The 23088-nt window shown below is 44.9% G+C and overlaps 1 protein-coding gene across 2 annotated transcripts in view; it reads left to right on the top strand.

Moving 5' to 3' along the window:
- The window catches only part of plekhh1 (pleckstrin homology domain containing, family H (with MyTH4 domain) member 1), a 138767-nt gene that overhangs the window by 70988 nt on the left and 44691 nt on the right, over window positions 1-23088 (top strand). For both annotated transcript variants that reach the window (XM_051919759.1, XM_051919761.1), the window contains exons 6-15: window positions 1641-1722; window positions 1808-1966; window positions 2200-3113; window positions 5448-5526; window positions 10177-10268; window positions 11115-11265; window positions 15266-15402; window positions 15488-15598; window positions 19094-19180; window positions 19472-19630. In XM_051919759.1, the coding sequence (XP_051775719.1) occupies window positions 1641-1722; window positions 1808-1966; window positions 2200-3113; window positions 5448-5526; window positions 10177-10268; window positions 11115-11265; window positions 15266-15402; window positions 15488-15598; window positions 19094-19180; window positions 19472-19630 (1971 nt within the window). The remainder of the gene's footprint in view (window positions 1-1640; window positions 1723-1807; window positions 1967-2199; window positions 3114-5447; window positions 5527-10176; window positions 10269-11114; window positions 11266-15265; window positions 15403-15487; window positions 15599-19093; window positions 19181-19471; window positions 19631-23088) is intronic.

Below are 23088 nucleotides of genomic sequence, written 5' to 3'. Positions count from 1 at the left end.
GGACTGTGTGACACCGAGCAAGTTCTTACAGGAAAAACAAAAAAGAAACAACAACATTTATTTATATAGAACATCCATCCATCCATTATCCAATCCTAACTACAGGGTCACGGGGGTCTTCTGGAGCCAATCCCAGCCAACACAGGGCACAAGGCAGGAAACAAACCCTGGGCAGGGCACCAGCCCATCACAGTTTATATAGAACATTTTCATACAAATGATGTAGCTCAAAGTGCTTTACATAATGAAGAAAGAGAAAAAAGACTAAATAAATAAGAATTAAAATAAGGGAAGACTAATTAACATAGAATAAAAGTAAGGTCCGATGGCCAGGGAGGACAGAATGTAAGCAAATGTATCTCAAATAGTGTTAGTCGACCCTGATAAAGGGATTAGCCTAATAAAATAATAATAACTAGCCACGCCGCATAATCACGCCGCTTTTTTAATGATTTTTAAGCACAGGGAAAAAAATGAACATTTGAAAAATCCGTAATTTAATAAACCACCAAGAAAAGTAACATTGCAACAATACACGCTACGAATCAACATACAATCATCGTTCAGTGCGCACTGCCTGCTCATGTGCCCGCCCCCAACTCCTCACCTGAGTCGTTTTCGTCTGTGTACAGTCCACATGCACCTCTGAGCCACGTTGACTTTTCATTGTTGTTTGTGGTTCCAGCTGCTTTTCTATATATAATCCACCAAGTCACCCGACCATGGTGGTAGCTAGGGGGGGGGGGGGTGTGTACAAAGGGCAGGGACTTAATCAGTGCTAGCTTATGACCCGCACTTACTGGGAATTCCTCGTTCGTGGGGAACAATTGCAAACCTCGGTCTCCATCACGAATGGGGTTCAACGGCTTACCCACGGCTGTCGGCGCCAGGTAGACACACGTTGATCCATTCAGTGTAGCGCGCGTGCAGCCCCGGACATCCAAGGGCATCACAGACCTGTTAATGCTCAATCTCACGTGGCTGAAAGCCACTTGTCCCTCTAAGAAGTTGGACGCTGACCGCTCTTGGGACGCGTAACTATTTAATAGGCGGGAGTCTCGTTCATTTTCTGAATTAACCAGATAAATCACTCCACCAACTAAGAATGGCCATGCACCACCACCCACAGAATCGAGAAAGAGCTATCAATCTGTCAATCCTCTCCGTGTTCGGGCCGGGTGAGGTTTCCCGTGTTGAGTCAAATTAAGCGAAAGGCTCCACACCTGGTGGTGCCCTTCCGTCTGTTCCTTTAAGTTTCAGCTTTGCAACCATACTCCCCGCTGGAACCCAAAGACTTCGGTTACAGAGTTGGCCGCCCAGCGGGTCATGGGAATGACGCCGCTGGATCGCCTGTCGGCATCGTTTATGGTCAGAACTACGATAGTATGTGACCGTCTTCGAACCTCCGACTTTCATTCTTGATTAATGAAAACATTCTTGGCAAATGCTTTTGCTCTCACTCAAATTGTTGTCGGGCCCTAGTGGCACCATGGGTTAAGAAAATGGATGGATAATGCAAGCAACATCATGTTATTTGATGTAAACTGGAGATGACTAAGGAGTCACGTTTGTGTGATCTTAGCGTTCTTGAAATTCAGTATATGGCTCAGTTTATAAGCCTATGATGTTGCATTTTGCAGCTCGAAGTTGAGAACTATCAGCTGAAGATGTCCAATCAGAGGCAAACGGAGCTCATCCAACTACTGCAGGACAAGATTCAAGGTACAAGGCGTGTATGGGAGACATATATTTGGAGGTTTTCTCTCTCATCTTAAACACTTGGCTCTTTTGGTTTCCCTCCCTGCAGCGCTGCTGGAAAACTCTGGGTCATTTCCAAATGCTGAGTCTTCACAGTCGACAACTGCTTTTCCTATCGTGAACTCTCCCAGCAGTCCCCAAGCCGTGGAAGAACCTAGAAGACCACCTCCCACACGCCTCCTGCCGTCTCCACCGCGGCACTATCAAGGTAACGGTGTGCTTCTACTGCAGGTCAGGGAGGAGACAATGGGGAGGAGGGTTAATGCACTCAGATGACCAACAACTGTTTATTTTCTGTTTTGCTTGGGTGTTGACAATTTGAATAGGGTTTTGGTCACTCTGGAGTAAAGCCTTCCTGGATTTTTGGTTTGGTTGTTTACAGTGGTGCACATGTGATTTGCCTTTATCAGTCATCCTCACGTGCCTTTCTGTGTTCCTCAGATATGAAGAGAAAGGGTGGTGATGGCTGTGACTTTCCAAAGAGCTGTTCACCTCCTCTTCTTGGTCCAAGGGTTTCCCCTCTCCATGACTGCCAGTCCAAATCTCCTTCATCTGGCAGGAAGAAGGCTTGCCCAGAATCAGGAGACAGACTTCACAGCCCCAGCATCATTGCAAACCCAGAAGAGTCTCTACTCAAGGCTAAAGACAGCCAGTCCTCTAACTCCATTCCCGAGACCCACGTTCCCAGTGCTCTGTGTGAAGACACTTCTGAAAAATATGGCAAGGAGCCCCTAGATATGGTGAATGGAGATGTGCCTTTGCTTGAAGCTGGTAAAGACCAAGATGGCCTACTGGAGCAGAGCGTGCCAAAACGAGGATCAGAGTGCGAGATCTCTTCTGATGAGCTCAACAACCGGTTCCGCTCTCAGCGGCTTCATTCCTCCTCCTCTTCCAGCGAAGCCAATGTGCCGAGCCCACTTGACACCCCAGGTCTTACACCTAAGCAGTCCACTTCTTCATTATCTCCTCTAAATTCATCTTTAATGGCTGGGGTCAACCCATCTGGTGCTAGCATGACATTACCCAAGGTACGCACTCCCCTCACACCCAGAGACAGCATCCAGCTGGCCAAGAAGCACTACAGCCAGCCACAGCCAGGGACGGACCGCCTCCACCACATCAACGTCAGCATTGACATCAACTCGTTCAGGCCCACGGACCTGCCACAGCTACGTCCCATTCACGTGGAAGAAACTGACATTGACGAGGTTCCTGATAAGATGGATACCGAAGATGCAGAGGAAGAGTTGGCAGAAGAACAGAATTTTTTTGCTCCACTTCCAGAACGTCTAGAGTTTTTCGATTCTAGTATCACCAAGCCACCGACACCCCCACTGCACAGATTTCCGTCTTGGGTGAGTTCATGCTTTTGATTCGTTATATTCATCAACATGGGGGATCACCAAGACACTAGAGGGCATTGGATAGATAGCTGTAAGAAAGGTACTATATAATACGGGGACTCGCTCAAAAGAGGCCCAAAATATTCTGTTGTAACTCCCATTAGGATGAAGCAATCTGAACCAAAAAACACGCTTGACGTATGTGTAATCAATTGCATTACATACGATACTGGAAGTGGTTTCCGTTTTCTGCCAGACACATTTCTACGCGGTGTTCCATGTTCCTGAATGTATTGACAAGCGTCTCAGGGGGAATAACAGCAATTTCACATTGGATGTTTTCCTTCAAATCTTCCACAGTGCGAGGCTTGTTCTGATAGACTTTTTCTTTGAGCAAACCCCAAAGGAAGAAGTCTGATGGTGTCTGATCCGGTAACCGTGGTGGCCAAAACCCCCTTTGAAATTACCCCATTGCTGAAGAAGGGCTCAATTTCTGCCATGCTCCTTACCGATGTGTGACACGTTGCTCCATCTTACTGGAAGTAACCTTCTGTTAACGCACAATCATCCAGTTGATTCTAACATCGCTTAAATGAATTGATGACCCAATAGGTTTGCACCATGAAGACTCACTGCTCAATACTGCACAACACCATCCTGACGAGAAGTCGAGTGACTGAGTGAAGGGGTATGGGCGGGATGCACCCAGAAGTTACAAATGGAGGTTAAACGTCATGACGGCTCTGACACAGGGGCATCCCGGCTTGTTTGAAGCTCCATATAATGAGTAGCACATTGCACGTTGTTTCATTCAGATTTCTTCGTCCTAGCGAGAGTCTTTACAGAATATTCGGGGTCTCTTTTGAGTGAATCTCCTTTTAGATAAGAAAAACATAATATTACAGATTGAAAGATCTTAAAGGCACTATAATAGATAGGTAGGTAGGTAGATAGATTGTCTTGGAAGGTGTAAGGCTCAGTTCCCCTATTCCACTGAAGGTGTCTCATTGCTAGGATTAATCTTTCTTAAAATCTTCTAAACTTTGACTGGCAGTTGATAGTGCCGAGTCCACTACGACTCCTAAATCCTTCTCATAAGGTGTACTTTTGATTTTCTGACCTCCTGTTGTGTATTCAAACCTAACATTTTTACTTCTGACATATACTACTTTACATTTACTTGCATTAAATTTCATTGGCCACAAATCTGTCCAAGCCCCTCTGTAAAGATTCAGTGGAATCCATATTATCTGCTAACCCACCTGGCTTGATATCATCAGCAATCTTAACCAGATTGTTACTTATGTTCCTACCCAAATCATTTATACAGTACATATTAAAAATAGCAACTATCACACTCTGATTTTCTCTGTTTTTGCCAATTTTGCACCCATCTACACACCACATCCTGATCTCCCAGTTCTTTTAGTTTGATGGCCGACCTCTCATGGGGCACCTCATCAGATGTTTTCTGAAAGTCCAGATAAATAATATTATCTGCTCCACTCTGATTGTATCCATTGGTTGCTATAGAATTCCAGCATGTTAGTAAAACACGACCTCCCTCTTCTGAGCCCATGCTGACTATAAAACTCCTGTTTTGCCGTGTTGCTCAATCTTTCCATTAATTTTCCTTTGATGCATGTTAAGCTTACTGGCCTATAGTTGCTTGGATCTTCCTGGTCACTCTTTTTATAAAACCCGATAATATTTGCCATCTTCCAGTCCTTCAGAACTTCCCCAGTGTGCTGTGATTTCCAAAAAAGTATGTGTCAAGTGTTTATATATCCACTAAGTTCCTTGAGGATAAATATGATCTGGTCCTGGTGATTTGTGTGATTTCAGCCCATTTAATCTGAGCAGCACTTCTCTCTCTACAATTTCCAAATCACTCAGTACTTCCTTAGTAGTACCTGTTACTGCTGGGAGGTTATTTACTTCCTCACAAGTGAAGATCTCAGAAAAACGTGAGTTATTTCGCTGTCTGTATTTTTTAATTTCCCCTTTTACTATTGCTGATGTACTTCATCTCCTCCTTGACTGTTGTTTTACTACTAAAATGCTGAAAGAATCTCTTTGGGTCATAATTCACCTTATCTGCTATACTTCTCTCTAAATGCCTTATAGCTTCCCAGATATCTTTTTTAATGGTTGCCCTCATGTGCCCATACTCCCTATGATATTAGTTTTATATGCCTTATTCGTCTATTTTTTCTTTTCACCTTCTTTTTTTAACTCTTTATTGATCCACTACATAGTTTTTTTTTTTCTTTTTTAATTTCCAACTAATTCCAAATTTTGTGATGTACCTTTCCTGCCGGCCTAATGGTGGTTTTTTGCTTTTAGGAGAGTCGCATTTATGCTGTAGCCAAGTCGGGAATGAGACTATCTGAGGTGCCTTTAGGAAATGGAACACCTAGTCGAGGTAAGGAAGACTCTGCCATTTTTAGATATTTGTGGAAGGAGGAGGATCTCTTTGTGCCCTAACAGGTCGATGTCAACTGCAGTGTTATCAGTAACATGAGACCACCATTTTCAGGGCGACTTTTAAGTTTCAAAAAGTTTGACTGTTCATTTAGTTTTTGAATCCACAAATTCCAAATCAAGATCGCATGGTGTGTCCCGTCAGCACTGGATACAAAGCAGGAAACAATGGGCAGGGAATCAGTGCATCACAGGGTACAACACCTATAATGGCGCAATTAAGATTTGCCAGTTAACCCAACTAACACATCATTGGGGTTTGAGAAGGAAACTAAAGTAGCTAGAAAAAAGAAAAGAAAACAGATGCACAGATACACGGGGAATATGAAATCTCCACGTAGACCACAACCACACCTGGGCTCACACTATATACAGAATAACCATCTCAGCAGCACTTCATCAATCAGGCATTTTGGTAGAACAGTAGGACTGATGCCACTTTTGATTTAAAGGTATATGGCAGTTTAACGAAAGTGGTTCTCTGGTCTGAAGAAGCAAACTTTGAACTCTTTGAAGAGGTCTTCAAGCACTATGTCTGGCAAAGACCAAGCACTGCTCATTACCTGCCTGATTCCATCCTTATGTTGAAACAGGGTGGTGGTAGCATCATGCTATGGGGGTGCTTCTCAGCAGCAGAGAACAGCAGGACTGGTCAGAACTGAGGGAAGGATGAAAGTACAGAGAGTACCTTGAAGAAAACCTGCTCCAGAGTGCAATCAGCATCTGGGCAATTCATTGGATTTAAATGGAGAAAAGTCATCTCTCTGCTGTTTGGTGTCATCGTGTGAACAGAGACCAGAGAAAGCAAAGAAGAGAGTCGCATGAGGAGATCAGAAAGACAACAATAGACCAGCATGTTAAAGGCAAAGTCTAGAAGACCATCTCCAAGTGGCTTGCTTGATGGTCTAGTGACAGCAGTTGCAGATATTAAGAAGTTAAGGTGACCCCAGAATGGGCAGAAGGATAGTGAGAATGGTAGTCAAAAAGTCAAGGACAATTTCCAAAGAGATACAAGCTGAACTCCAAGGTCAAGGTCCATCAGTGTCTGATCACACCATCTGTTGCTTTTTCAGTAACAGTGGGCTCAATGGAAGAAGACCCCCACATAAAAAGCCATATAGGAATTTTCTAAAATCCTCATTGATAAGCCACAATGCACCTGTAGGAGTATCCTCTGGACAGATGACACAACTCTGGAGCTTTTTGGCAAGTCACATCAACTCTATGTCCAAAGATGAAGCAATGAAGCTTTCAAAGAACAGTACACCATACCTTCTGTGAAACATGGAGGGGACTCGCTTATGTTTTGGGGCTTCTTGGCTTTGTCTGGCACAGGGGACCTTGAGTTGGTGCAGGCAACAATGAAACCTCAAGACTGTCAAGAAATTCTGGAGCAAAACATCCTGCCCAGTGTTAGAAAGCTCTGTCTCAGTTGTAGGTCATGGATCCTCTGACAGGATAATGAGCCAAAACACACAGCTACTAGCATCAACAAGTGTCGAAGAACAAAACATGGGACTGTTCTGAAGGGGCCTTCTATGAACCCTGGTTTGAATCATCAATCATCTATGGAAGGAACTGATGCATGCAGTCTGGAGAAGACCCCTTCACACCTGACCCAGCTGGAGCAGTCTGCTCAGGACGAGTGGGCCAAACGACCTGTGGAGGGGTACAGCAGACTCATGGAGAGCTCCAGGAATCGCTTGTTTGCAGTAATTTCCTCAAGGTTAGGCAAGAAAATATATGGGGAAGGTGAAATATCATTTTTGTTGGATACGGAATACACAATGATGGGTGCCAATTACTTTTAGTGTCAGTTTCAAGTTATTTCAGAGACAATTGTGGGTTCTTCTTTATTCCTGGAGGGGCACCAGCAAATTTGCCCACGTCAGTGTCAGATTGTTGAGATAAGAGCTCCTCCGGCACTTGTTAAGATGATAAAAACAGGAGGAGAAGAAGGATACCAGCCAAGGTGGGCTTGTAAGGACGTGCAGCATTGAAGGCACAGCCAGTGTACTCATCACATTATGAGGCTTTTTTGGAAACCTTTCCAAAGGTTGAACCCTGAGGGCGTCCCGTTGATCCTTAGTGCCGTTTTTTTCCCATCACTGAGTCCACAGAGAGCGCGTCTGTCTCCTTTTCTCTATCTGTCGGTGACAGTCTCCCACGGCTTAGTCAGGCTGACACCTGCACAGGTGAGACGGCTGTGGGCTGTGGTTCTGGCCTGCAGACTTTGAGGTGCCCTTTGGAGTAATAAAACAGTAGTGCTGAGGCGGCTCGGCCCCCTAATCTGTGTGTGGAGACAGGAAGTGGCCAGGCTGTAATTAGAGAGAGCCGCAAGACATCATTTTCCATTGCCATACAAAGGTCTGTTAAAACAGACGTGAGTCTCCTTTTAAGATCGTTGGCTTTATGTACTAAAAAAAAAAAAAACAAAGAGATGCGATAAATATACATGTTCGTTTATTATTTCCTGGAAAAAACGAAATTTGAGCGGTGAGTACTTATAGTTGCAAGAAAAGGTAAATGAACCCTTTGGAATTCCCTGAATTACTGCATTGATTATTAATAGAACGTGCTTCGTCTAAGTCACAATTCGCATTCACGGTTCAAAAAAAAAAAAAAAAAAAATCCAGAATATTCTTCATAAAGAACATTTGAAATTCCCGCCTGCAACATTCCCGCTAAGTTCACACTAGAAACAGCACATAATGGCTGATGCAGCTGAGCCACGGTGTAGCCAAGCCCAGCCGACCCTCAGACCTGACATATCGGCCCTTGCGTTCGCTTCGTGCGCACAGTCGTCTTTAGTCTTTTATAGATGTCCTATGCATTGACGGTTTTTGCATATCAGAGGAATGTTCTGGAACCATACAGTAGACCCACAGATAAGGCCGGCCAACCTGTAAATTCATTGTGATTCAATGAAAGAAGAAAATATGAAAACTTTATAGACTCAGTGAATGAATAATGATACACTCACTGGCCACTTTATTAGGTACACTTTGCTAGTGGTGGGTTGGACCCCCTTTTGCCCTCACAACTGCTGTAATTCTTCGTGGTGTAGATTCAAGAAAATGGAGGAAACATTACTCATTGATTTTGATCCATACTGACATGATAGCATCACACAGCTGCTGCAGATTTGTCAGGTGCACATCCACCATGATGCGAATCTCCTGTTCCACCACATCCTAAAGGTGCTCTGCTAGATTGAGATCTGGGGACTGTGGAGGCCATTTGAGTGCAGTGAACTCCTTGTTATGTTCAAGAAACCAGTTTGAGATGATCTGAGCTTTGTGACATGGCATGTTATTCTGCTGGAAGGAGCCATCAGAAGATGAGTACACTGCGGTCATAAAGGGATGGAACTGGTCAGCAATAATACTCAGGTAGGATGTGGCATTTAAACAATGCTCAGTTGGTGCTAAGGGGCCAAAGTGTGCCATCCTCCACACCATCACACAACCAACACCACCAGGCCGAAGTGTTGATACAAGGCAGGATGGATTCAGGCTTTCATGTTGTTGACCTCAAATTCTGAGCCTACCATCTGAATGTCGCAGCACAAATTGAGACTCCTCAGACCAGGAAAACTTTTTCCAGATTTCTGTTGTCCAATTTTGGTGAGTCATATGACTTGTAGCCTCAGTTGCCTGTTCTTAGCTCTGTCAGGAGTGGCACCTGGTGTGGTCTCCTGCTGCTGTAGCCCATCTGCTTCAAGGTTTGATGCGTTCAGAGATGCTCCTCTGCATACCTCGAGTGGTCATTTGAGTTACTGTTGCCTTTCTATCAGCTCAAACCAGTCTGGCCATTCACCTCTGACCTCTGGCATCGTCAAGGCATTTTCGCCCAGAGAACTGCCGTTCACTGGATATTTTCCCTTTTTCAGACCACTCTCTGTAAACCCTAAAGATGGCTATGCATGAACATCCCAGAAGTCATATCAGCAGTTTCTGAAATACTCAAACTTTTCGATTACCTAGATGAAGAAGCGACTAGATTTTGTCAAGCCACGTTATTTTGTTGGCAAATGTTTTGTTTCATTTTCACACTATCAAACGTTTGTTTTTTTTTTTATCTTTTAAATATATGGGGACAACTGGGGGGCAGCACGGTGGCGCAGTGGGTCGCGCTGCTGCCTCGCAGTTGGGGGACCTGGGTTTGCTTCCTGGGTCCTCCCTGCGTGGAGTTTGCATGTTCTCCCTGTGTCTGCGTGGGTTTCCTCCGGGCGCTCCGGTTTCCTCCCACAGTCCAAAGACATGCAGGTTAGGTGAATTGGTGATTCTAAATTGGCCCTAGTGTGTGCTTGGTGTGTTTGTGTGTATCCTGCGGTGGGTTGGCACCCTGCCTGGGATTGGTTCCTGTCTTGTGCCCTGTGTTGGCTGGGATTGGCTCCAGCAGACCCCCGTGACCCTGTGTTTGGATTCAGCGGGTTGGAAAATGGATGGATGGATGGGACAACTGGGGTGGTGCCTCAAAATGTATTTTCTCTATAGCCTGTCATTCCCTCATTTGACCACACATGGCAGTGTTGGGTGCAAAGTGATTTTATTTATTTATTGACTATTTTTTTTCTTCCTCTAAACAGTTTCCAATTTTCCACTTTATCCTGTCTCTGGACCTTTTACTCACCTCATCTACCGAAACGTCATGGTTCCAGTGTACACCACCATCAAAGGGGTATGTATGGCGCTCTGAGTCTTTTAGGAGCCTTGTGAGTTGGTGTGAGGAATGCAGATCTTAGGTCTTGTTAGCTTTTTTGTGCTCTGGTGGTAGTCGTGCTGCCTGCCAGGCTTTCTTTTCATACATTAGAGGTCTGGGAGCTTTCGCCTTGAAGAAATGGAACAGTCCATGTCCATGCAAATGAAGCTGAAGTTGTAATCCTGGATTTTAGGATGAACATTTTTAAGTGCTGCAATGGGCTGGCGCCCTGCCCAGGGATTTGTTTCTGCCTTGCGCCCTGTGCTGGCTGGGATTGGCTCCAGCAGACCCCCGTGACCCTGTGTTAGGATATAGCGGGTTGGATAATTGACTGACTTACATTTTTAAGTGGGGAAGCACAGTAATTAGCTCTGCTGTAGCTCCAGTAAAACAGGAGTTCAAATTCCGACCTTTTCATGGCCATTACTGCTGGTGGGTTTTCTCAGGGTTCTCCTGTTCCCACCCACACCCCAAAGTTGTGTCTGTTGAGTTTAAGTGGTGACTATGAGTTCGGCTGGCATCAGCCAATAGAAATGAGTATGCCCTGCGAAGGACTGGCATCCCGTTCCAAGTTGGCTTCTGCCTTGCCTCGCACGTCCCCGGGGTATGCTCAGTAGTGAAACTGAACTCAAAAATGAATGAATTAATAAATGATGCCTTGCTTCATTGTCATATGTAGATAGAAGAGGATTAAGTTAATCAATTTGGATTATAAAATGGCAATGGAAACACCTTTAATAGTGGAATTGTCTTCAATGGTCACGATCAGCTCAGAATACAATAATTTACCTAACTGACTGTTCTTTTCTTTTCTTTTCTTATCAGAAAGCCACCCAGATCAGCAATGTCCCCTTCCTGGACGAGTCCTCAGGTTCAGAGGATGACAGCAGCTCCCATGCCAGTCTCCGCACTTCATCGGCGGTGTTAGAACAGAAGAAGAGTACCACTCCAGGCAGCCCCAGGGCCATTAAGAGGGGTCAGTTTGTGAAGGGACGGGGAGTAGGCTGGGTGGTGTGTGTCACTTTCGCACAGTTATGCTTTTCTTTTAACAAAAGTGCAGCGCCTCCTGAAAGAATTCAGGACCCTTTGCTTTTTTCACATTTTGTTAACATTCTGGCCTTGTGCTAAAATCATTCAAATTCAACCTGACATTTGGCTGAGTTGCATCCCATTCTTCATCATTGAGATGTTTCTACACCTTTTTTGACGTCCACGTGTGGTCAATTCAACTGATTGGATGAGTTTAGGAAAGGCACACCCCTGTCTGTAAGAGGTCAAGCAAATCCAAGTCTTCAGGTCAAAAGAATTGGATGCAGAACGTAAGAGAGGATTGCGCTGAGGCACAGATCTGGAGGAGGCTACAAAAATATTTCTGCAGCTTCCAAGGGTTATTAAGAGCATATTGTCCTCCATACTTCATAAATTGAAGATATGTGGAACAACCATGACTACAATACAATACAATATAATTTATTTCTGTATAGCCCAAAATCACACCAAGGAGTGCTGTAACGGGCTTTAACAGGCCTTGCCTTTTGACAGCCCCACAGCCTTCAGAAGACAAGGAACCCAACCCCATAAAAAAAAAAAAAAACCTTGTAGGGAAATAATAGAAAAAACCTTGGGAAAGGCAGTTCAAAGAGAGACCCCTTTCCAGGTAGGTTGGGCGTGCAGTGAATGTCAAAAAAAGGGTAATTACAATACAATACAGAGAACAGAAAACAAGTAATCCTCAATATAATATAATATTGCTATATAAATATTACAAGTACAGAGCAGAATTCAACAGTAGATGATATCACAGAATACGATTTGGATTTGTCCATCAAGCTACATCCCCCTATTGGCAATTTCAAGCTGAGTCAGCTCTGAGCCAGCCAATCCGATGAAAGGACCCCTCTACCCGATGATTCCTGCGATCCTCCATCAGAGATGACTTTACCTTAGGAAGGCAAAACAACTTGGCAGGTGCACAGTGGTACGAAGTTCCACATTTGAGTACAGAGAAGAGAAACAAAATAGGTGAGGGTTAGTAACAAATTCTAACTATCATATTACTTATGTTTTAGTGCTAATGACTAACAACAGAGATGCAGTCTGTACAGTTAATCAGCAGCTCTAGTCAGGGTGTGCTAAACTGAAGTAGTGAGTCTTCAGCTGGGATTTGAAAGCTGAGACTGAAGGGGCATCTCTTATAGTAGCAGGCAGACCACTCCACAGTTTAGGGGTCCTGTAATTAAAAGCTCGACCTCCCACTGTTATTTTATTAATCCCTGGGATCATAAGCAGACCAGCATCATGAGATCTTAATGTGTGTTCTGGTTTGTAAGTCATGATAAGTTCAGATATGTAAGGTGGACCTTGGCCATTTAAGACATTATATGTTAAAATAAGGATTTTGAAATCTGCTGTAAACTTAACTGGTAGCTAGTGTAAGGATTTCAGAACTGGAGTTATATGTTCGTATTTTCTTCTGTTCTTGTTATAATTAGACTAATTCTTGGACTAATGACTCTCCCTAGAGATGGCTGCCCAGCCAAACTGAGTAATTGGGATGGAGGGCCTTAGTAAGTGAGGTGACCAAGAACCCAATGGTCACTCTTGCTGGGCTCAAGAGGACCTGTGTGGAGATGAGAGAAACATCCTAAAGAATGACCATCAATCTAGGCTTTATGGCACATACCCCAGATGGCACATGAACGTTTACTTGGAGTTTGGACAAAAACTACCCAATGGAATCTCAGATAATGAGAAACAACATTCTCTGATCTAATGAAATGAAGATTGAACTGTTTGGCGTCAGTTCTAAGCTTCATGTCTGGAGAAAACCAGGCACTGTCCGTCACCTGCGCAGTACCATTCCAACAGTCAAGCATGGTGGTGGCAGCATTATGTCGTGGGGTTGTTTTTCAGTAGCAGGGACTGGGAGACAAAATATGATTGAGTGAAAGCTGAATGGTCAGGTTAGGTCAGGCTGGGAAGCATGCACTGGTACAGTGTGTTGCCACACCCAACACATGACGAAACAATTCTGGATCCTAGTTGGCAAGCCCCCCAACCCAGGCAGATACATGGTCTAGTCCCACTCTCCGGAAATGACCCTTTATCTGCCACAGCCAGGTGTTACGTGGGTGTCCCATTGGCCTGGTCCAGCCATTCAGGTCCTCAGCAATGAGCCACATCACCCTTGGGGAATCGGGCCACATGGTCATAGTGCTGTAACTGATGTTCCCTCACAATGCAGGTAATATGCTTCAATCGGGACTAAGTGAGCATCCACTCATTTGAAACAAAGTCAAACCAGATGTACCCAAGGATTCACCGAAGAGACACCGTACCGAAGGAGTCCAGTCTTCATCTCAGGTCACTGGATAGCGTCCATGTCTCACAGTCATATAGCAAGACAGGAAGCACCAGGACTCTAAAGACTTGGACCTTTGTCCTTTTGCAGAGATATCAGGAGCGCCACACATCCCTTTTCAGCGACCTCATGACCCCCCATGCTCTCTCAATCCATCCACTGACTTCATAGGAAGAGTCACCGGGGACATGAATGTCACTGTCAAAGTATGTAAACCCCTCGACGAGGTCGATGGTCTCTCTGCAGACAGACACACTGCAGAGTGGAATGGCTGAAAAATCCCCAAATCCATGCGTGCAAAGCTAGTCACATCAGACCCAAGAAACCCCCCCAGGCAGTCATAGGAGCTTCACCCAAGTACTGAGATGACTCCAGGGTGCTGAGCTTCAAACGCTTTTCAAGTCATCTTCCGCCTAGTGTCTGTATTCTTTTGCACAGTTGAACCTTTTCTTTTCATTTGCCAGTTTCACATGTGGCTTTTTCTTTGAAACTCTGATTCTAAGGCCAGTATCCCAGAATCGACTTTTCTCTGTTGTAGGTGACACTGGGATTTTGTATGTATTTAAAGAAGAAGTCAACTGAGGACCAATTTGTTTCTCACACTACACACTCTGATGTCCTTTAATGTTTGAACAGTACAGTAATCCCTCCTCCATCGCGGGGGTTGCGAACCAGAGCCACCCGCGAAATAAGAAAATCCGCGAAGTAGAAACTATATGTTTATATGGTTATTTTTATATTGTCATGCTTGGGTCACAGATTTGCGCAGAAACACAGGAGGTTGTAGAGAGACAGGAACGTTATTCAAACACTGCAAACAAACATTTGTCTCTTTTTCAAAAGTTTAAACTGTGCTCCATGACAAGACAGAGATGACAGTTCTGTCTCACAATTAAAAGAATGCAAACATATCTTCCTCTTCAAAGGAGTGCGCATCAGGAGCACAGACTGTCAGAAAGACAGAGGAAAGCAAACAAATCAATAGGGCTGTTTGGCTTTTAAATATGTGAAGCACCGCCGGTACAAAGCTGTTGAAGGCTGCAGCTCACACCCCCTCGTCAGGAGCAGACAAAGAGAGATAGAGAGAGAGAGACAGAGTTTGTTTTTCAATCAAAAATCAATACGTGCCCTTCGAGCTTTTAAGTATGCGAAGCACCGTGCAGCATGTCGCTTCAGGAAGCAGCTGCACAGAAGGTAGCAACGTGAAGATAATCTTTCAGCATTTTTAGATGAGCGTCTGTATCGTCTAGGTGTGCGAACAGCCCCCCTGCTCAATCCCCCTACGTCAGGATCAGAGAAAGTCAGCGCAAGAGAGAGATAGAGAAAAGTAAGTTGGGTAGCTTCTCAACCATCTGCCAATAGCGTCCATTGTATGAAATCAACTGGGCAAAGCAACTGAGGAAGCATGTACCAGAACTTAAAAGACCCATTGTCTTCAGAAATACGCGAACCAGCAAAAAATCCGCGATATATATTTAAATATGCTTACATATAAAATCCGCGATAGAGTGAAGCCGCGAAAGGCGAAGCGCGATATAGCGAGGGATCACTGTACTGTACATTCGGAGTGCCAAGTGTTAGAGTGTAACAAACAATTGTGCTCTCCCTCCTGCAGGGGTCTCCATGTCATCCGTGAGTTCGGAGAGCGACTACGCCATTCCTCCCGACGCCTGCTCTTTGGACAGTGATTACTCGGAGCCTGAACACAAGTTGTTAAGGACCTCCTCCTATTCCTCAGAGAGCAGCTGTGCTGTAAGTGACTTTCTGCAGTTGGAGTGGGTAAGGCAGACATTGTCAGGGGCACCTCAACTGGAGTGCGTTTTTTTTTTCTTTACAGGAGCCTTTGGAGAAATCGGGGTACCTTCTGAAAATGGGAAGCCGTGTGAAAGCATGGAAACGACGCTGGTTTGTTTTAAGGAATGGAGAGATCTTGTACTACAAATCACCAGTAAGTGGATGTTAGTTTTGCTCTGTGTCTTTATTCACCCTAGTCTGTATCAGCTTCATGGCTATTGCGTTCAAGGACATGTATGCCAGCTGTGGGCAACCCGGGCATCACCGTCTTAGTGAGCAGTCAGTCATTTCTATAATGTGGACCCCATCTTTATAAAACAATTTTGTTTGGTTCCTGGTCCTCAGACCTGCTGAGGAAGGAAGTGAATCTCATCTTAGAATAAACCTTAGTTCATTGAAGTGGGGTGTTGTGGGACATCACTGTGTGAGAAAATTAAACTGCTGTGACAACTTGGGGGCGCACAAACAAAATCTGGATAGGTTCACCTTTTCTTGCACAAATGTTCAGCTATGTGAAAGAGGCGTAGGTTGTGGTGCTGTTTTGTTAGATCTAAGCCTGCAGAAGCTACTTGATGCAGTTAATCGTGAGCTTGTGAAACATGACACAACAGGTCTTCAGTTGGCTGCTTACAACCACCGTGTAGTTTTGTATTTTTCTTGATTCCGATGAACCTCTTTCATGATGCAATTCCTTATGAACTCCTTGGCATTTTTGGTGAAGAGCTTTGTTTGCAGCGAAGTTCACGTGAGGGCACGTGGTCCTTTGTCCAAGAATGTGGTGTGGCATTGTCTTCCTCAGCTCAGTATGGGTTGTAGGCTCTTTGCTAGGACCTCTGCAACTCCCTGGAGTTGAGTCTTTGTGAAACCTTTTGTTATAAGCCATCTTCCAAGAGCCTGGAGGTCCACTTTTTAAGGAAGCTTTCATCTCTCAAATTGTGCCCCAATCACTGGCACAGATCCTGTAATGATTCTTGGATTTTGTCATTTTCTCGTTGTAATAATTATTTTTTGAATTATGATTATTTATTTTTTTCTTCTATTTTGAAGATCAGCAGCTGTGTTGCTGTTGACCGCCCACCAATAGCTCATCGTGACAGCATTACCTAGAGGGAGTTTAGGATGACGGTACCCTACTAATGGCATCCGGGATTTGGGATTTTTGCTGAAAAACATAATCACTGCCAGCTAGCCTCTCTCCTTTCCAATAGGCAGACCTCTGTGTATCCATTCACTCATTTTCCACCAGTTGCGGGGGCAACAGTCTTAGCAGTGAGGCCCATATGTCTCAAACCACACTTGCCAACTCATACTTTGGGGATCCCAAGGCATTCCCAGGCTATTTGGGAGATATAATCCTTTAAGTGAGCTGGGGGTCTTCCGTGGGGTCTTCTCTTGGCTGGTCATACCTGTAAAACCTCCACAGAGAGGCTTCCATATCAGATGCCTGAACCACCTCAATTGGCCCCTCTCGGGTCAGCGGTTCTACTCCGAGCCTCTCACGGATCAATGCACTTCTCATCTTAATCTCTGTGGAAGAGCCCAGCCACAGTGCAGAGATAACTCATTTTGTTTCAGTCATTACCCAGAGCTCATGGGTAAGGACGTAGATTAACTGGTAAATCGAGAGCTTAATCTTCCGACTCAGCTCCCTCTTCATCATGACAGATCAGTATAGCAACCTCATAAATGCACTTACTGCCCCAATCCGTCTGTCGATCCCACCAATCATTTTCCCTTCACTCGTGAACAAGACCTTGAGGTACTTAATCTCTTCCATGTGAAGCAGTAAGTCACCTCTCACTTGAAGAGAACCGTCCACTTTTTTCCTACTGAGGAACGTGACCTGAGATTTCGAGGTGCTCATCCTCATCCCAGTCACTTTATGCTCGGTGAGGAAACCCAGTTCATCCCAATGTGTGCTGCAGTTCACAGCCCGAAGAAGCCAACAGGACCACGTCATCTATAAAGAGCAGTGACGAGATTCTGAGGTCACCAAATTGGGCCTCCTCAGCTGCATCTTGATATCCTGTCCATGAAGATCACAAACAGTACAAGAGACAAAGCACAGCCCTGGCCGGGTCCCAACCCTACTGGAAATGGTGCTGATGTTTTTCCGAATACGCAGTGTGATAGAAACTGGTGCATTCGACGAGCCCAAACCCCGACCCGAACACACAAGCACAGTCCCGGGTTCAAATTAAGGTTGGTTTATTAACCAGACTCCTCAAACAAGTAACAAAAGCACAGGTTTCTTTCTCCACAATTCAATTCTTCCCCACAATTTCTCTCACCACCACACTGCCCTCCTCCAGTCGAGTGTTGCTGTTCTTCCTCCCAGCTCCGACTCACCTGGTCAAGGGGGTGTGGCCCCTTTTATTAATGATCCGGGAATACTTCTGGTGCCAGGGACACTGCCCGACGGAAGTACTTCCGGGTCCTACGTGAGTCCATTACAGCAGGGAGCTTGTCTCCCTGCAGCACCCTCTTACGGCACCCAGTGATCCCAGCAGGACTACATCTCCCTACATGCCCTGCTTGGCTTTCTACTGGGCACCAATATCTGGGTCTGCTGCCATCTACCATGCTGGGAGAGTAATAAGCCCCCAGCGATATCTTCTGTTTTCTTCTCTGGGCTGACTGTTGCTCCCTTCCTTCCGAGTCTGATTCCTCCCGGACTGGAATGCCCATCTGCCTGTTAGGCGCTCCAAAGTCCGGGTAAGGAACTACCTCCTCTTCTTGCCGGGATGTCCATCCAGCCCATGTGTAATCTACAGAAGACACAGCTCTCACTGTGATTATGCATGGATCGAATGATCCCTGGAACCCATAATCTCCCAGCATACTCCACAAATACTCATTTTTGGTTGATATTTTGGGTTTTCAGGTTTCAGTATTTTTGAGCGTTACTGGCTTTTGCCCATTTATAGACGTTTTTGTCTTCTGATCCAAACCTTCCCTTGCATATTTTTCCCCAAAATGGTAGTAGAGAGCCAAAGCTCGTACGTGTAGATGTCCTTCTAGGAACCTTTTGGTCTGTTACAAAGTGTACAGCTTATCTTTCATTAATGCCTGTGTTCATCAGATAAGGTTCAGAAAGCAAGCTGACCAAATGCTAGCGTGAGGTTAGGGTTGCAGAAAAAGTTGGTCACTCATTCAGAGTCCTTCTGGTACGCAGGTAAGTGGTGAAGGGGCAATTGGCTTTCTTTATCTCCATCAAGTTGTTGTGTTTCAGCCAGGGTGAACCCATCCACCCCAGCTTCCAGTGGCTGGGGGTTCAAATTCATGTGTTAGGTCAGTTTTATTCATTCTTGATTCTTTTATTTATGTTAATGTTACTTTCATTGATTATTTGCATTGATCTTTGTTTTTGACTGTAACTATGTAAGTAAGCTGCCTGGGTTATGTTCCATGTGTTTTGTGGGCGGTCGCCCAAAGAGGTGGGCTCAGCTGTCAATCACCTCCAGGACCTGCCCTCCGCCCTATAAATCCAGAGGGTCTCCATTAGTTCCTGACTGTGCAATCTGTTAAGGCTTTGCTTTGTTGGACACCGAAAGCCTAACAAATGTTACTTTGTTCAACACCATTCTCAATTCTAAGAAGCGACCACCTCACTCATTGCTCCATCTCTCCTCTGACACTTACTTTGCAGAGTGATGTGATCAGAAAGCCGCAGGGCCAGATCGAGCTGACTTCCTCATGCCGCATCGCTCGAGGTGAAGGAGCTCAGACCTTTCAGGTAAGAGGGCTTCAGGAGTACCGTTGGGCAGAGAGGGGAATGTGAGTAGTGTGGGGGACGCCCTCCAGCTTTCCCAACCTTATGGAGGTGGATGTTGGAGCCATGTTCTCCTTGAGGGCTTCGTCTGGGTGCAGGAGCTTATTACTAAAAGTTGCATCAGTTATCTTGTGAATGAAATGTGAGGGTCATTGACTTACCTCCCTACGTCCAGCTAGTGAATTCTCACTGTATGTGTGCCTTATTTCCTCACCAAGATCTTCCTTGGCTTTCATTATTTATTCTCTTCTACAGCTAATCACTGAAAAGAAGACATACTACTTGACCGCTGATTCCCCGAACATCCTGGAGGAATGGATCCGGGTCCTCCAGAACCTGCTCAAGGTGCAGGCCACTAATCCAGTCATCACAGAGGCTGCTGGGAAGCCCTCTGTTCGAGGATGGCTTACTAAGGTAGGCATACATGGCTCAATTGGGCAGGATCAGGGTAGAGACAGATGCAATGCAATGACCTCAGGGATTCTTATAGAGGCCACAAAGCATCTATTTTGGTGCCCAGTTGGAGCAGGGTAAAATTAGATCAATGGGATGGCCATCCATTGGACATGATCTTGACCTCAGGGTGCTATATTTCAAACAGGTCCTTCAAGGATTGGCCAAGGGGATCTATTAAATGTCCAACACAATCTTAAGAAGGCGTGCTGCCAGCTGTTAAGAACTTGGTGGCTGAAGCCTATCCAATGTAGTACACCTGATTTAGAATGCCAAGCTGTCGTATTTGCACACATTGGCCTCCCCGAGGGGAACAAACCCTGAAGGGCCTTAGGAGAAGCCTATTGCATTTGCTAGAGCTCATGTCATGCCAAAAGTGGAAACGATGGTGCTGTGGGTTTTGAAATTTTTCATTCTTTCCAGTTTCTAAGATCTTGAGGATGTGGGATTTGTAACAGAGCATAACATAGCATTCTGAGACCCGCATAATGTAATGTAATTCAGGGGTCTATGGGACCAGAGCCTATGCCAGCAGCACTGGACATAAGTTAAGGACTGACCCTGGACTGGACGCCAGTCCATTTCAGGGAACTTCTCGTGTACACACCCTCACTGTGTCAGTCTGGAATTGCCAGTTAAACTAACCTTCACGTCTTTGGGGATGTGAGAGGAAGACTGGAGTACATGAAGAAAAACCCCAGGCAGACATAAAGGTAGCATTCAGAATTCATACAGACAGGAAAGAGGCATAAGATTTGAAGAATAAAAATCGTGTGGTGGCAGCGCTGCCCACAGCGTTACCCAGCCACCCTCACAGGATTATTATAGAGGATTCAGAAAGTATTCAGGCCACCTCACTTTCTGCATACTTCATTGTGTTTCAGTTAATAAATTTGCTTTTTTGCCCATCAATCTTCATTTGATAACCCACAATAACAAAGTGAAAACTTGTTTTCCTAAAGCTTTGTACATTTATTAAAAAATCAAACACTTGAATATTCAGACCCTTAGTTTCGTCTTTTGTAGAAGACCCCTTTGGCACCAATTCCAGCCTTGAGTCTTCTTGATAAGTCTCTACAAGCTTTGTATGCCTGGACTTGGGCACTTGATCCCTTTCTTCTTGAAGCTCTGTTAGACTGGATGAGAGGTGTTTGTAAACTGCTTCAGGTCTCTCCACTGATATTCTGTGGGGTTGAAGTCTGGGCTTTGGTAGGGCCACTCAAAGACACTCAGAGAAGCCACCCCAGCATCGTCTTGGCTGTTGGTTCAGGTCATTGTCAAGGTTAACCGTCTCCCTGTCTGAGGTGACTTGCACCCTGGAGCAGGTTTCCTTCAAGGGTCTCTCCGTATTTGGCTGCATTCATCCTTCTACCATGTCCCTGTCACTAAGAAGTACCACCATAGCATGATGCTGCCACCACCATACTTCACATCTTTGCCAGACAATGTGCTTGGAGTTCTACCCAAAGAGTTTAATTTTTGCCTCATCAGACCAGAGGATCTTTGTTCCTCCTGCTCTCAGAGTCCTTTAAATGCTGTCTGGCAAACTCCAAGTGCCATCAACAACAGAGTAATGGAGTGCTGCTGAGATGATCGTTCTTCTCCCAGCTCAGCAGAGAACTTCTGAAGCTCTCTGTTAGAGAGATCATTGGGGTTTTTGGTCACCTCCCTGACCGTAGCCCTTCTTGCCCAGTTACTCACTTTTGACAGAAGTGTCTTGGTGGTCTCAATTGTCTCCCGTTTCACAATAATTGAGGTCACTGTGCTCCTGGGACTACTCATAGCTTTATAAATGGTTTAATCCCCTTGTCCTGAGCTATGCTTCATCACAATTTGATAGTGGAGGTCTACAGAGAGTTTTATGGATTCCATGGCTTGGTTTTTGTCCCTGGCATGCAGTGTGAATTGTGGACTTTCTATACGCAGGTACAAGGCCTAATCGACCGCTCCGATTACATTTGGAAAACCGCACGTTGCTGTGAATTGCACTTTGATGTTTCACAGTTCAATCACAGTGTAACGAAATCATATATATATGGATGAGGAGCGGATAATACCATCCTATACAGTTGGCATGGCGCAACTTGGTGATGTTTGTGAAATACCGAATCAGTAAGGAAGTTCACATTGAAAAGCTCCTGTGGCAAAAAACCTGTACAGAAAAATATATTCTTGTAATTGGTAATTTCTACGTATTAGAAAAAGTACTATAAACACATGAGAAACGTAGACACTATATTTTATTAAGTATTAAGATGTCAGAGTTAGGAGATAAAAAGCTCATGCCTATATATTTTTATTAACCCGTATAAGCCACAGACCACCATTATCTCTCAAGTTAAAGTCTGGGGGTGCAGGAGAGTTGAGGAGAGATGGGCCCCTTGAGAAGAAGGGGAATGTAAACTCTAGGGTTGTAATAATTGGTGAGCGCTGGGAAAGAAGGTGGTGCAGGTAGGGGTTGTCAGACAGATATGATGGACAACGAAGAGTTTGACACACTCCAAGAGGATAGGTCTTGGAAATCGAAATCGACTTAGAAGCCAGTCCTCATCATCATCATCATCATCTCTCTCTCTCTCTCTCTCTCTCTCTCTCTCTCTCTCTCTCTCTCTCTCTCTCTCTCTCTCTATATATATATATATATATATATATATATATATATATATATATAGACAGAATCCAACGTCTGTCTGTCTGTATGTCTGTCCACTTTTCACGAGAGAACTATTTCACGGATTTAGAGCGGGTGTTTTTCTATAATTTGCTTGAACATTCCAGTTGATTTTGCGACTTCTGTCACCGTGCTAAGAATCATAGTTCACTTGCGGTACCAATTTGTCTGCGTGAATCCAAGAGAGATGCAGTGGGCCGAGGGGAGGGAGGCGGAGCCCTCCTCACTCACGCGCCAGCCTCGGGACGTATCTTACATCCGCTTAGCTAGCGACAGAAAGAACTACTTCACTGATTTAGATCAGGTTTTTCTCCAGAATTTGCTTGAACATTCCGGTTGATTTTGCGACTTCTCTCATCACAATAAGTGTCATAGTTTGCTTGCGGTTCCAATTTATTCACCCGAATGCGAGAGAGGCTGCGGGCCGAGGAGAGGGGAAGGCAGGACCTCAGAAGTAGGGAGCCGGGCGGGGTCCTCCTCACTCACGCAACAGCCTCCGTTCAAGTCGGTCTACCTCTCGCCACGTGTTGGAGCGTACCTTGCCTCCACTTAGCTAGCAATACCTGTTTGTTTATTGATTTTTAAACTTTGTCCTGTTTCATTACTATGCGGGACGGCTAGTATATATATAAAATCCAACGTCTGTCTGTCTGTCTGTCTGTCCGCTTTTCACGAGAGAACTACTTCATGAATTTAGATGTTTTTTTTTTCTATAATTTGCTTGAACATTCCAGTTGATTTTGCGACT

Source organism: Erpetoichthys calabaricus, chromosome 16, assembly GCF_900747795.2.
Source record: "Erpetoichthys calabaricus chromosome 16, fErpCal1.3, whole genome shotgun sequence".
In the NCBI taxonomy this organism is placed as follows: domain Eukaryota; kingdom Metazoa; phylum Chordata; class Cladistia; order Polypteriformes; family Polypteridae; genus Erpetoichthys; species Erpetoichthys calabaricus.
This window is presented reverse-complemented; position numbering and strand designations above follow the sequence as displayed.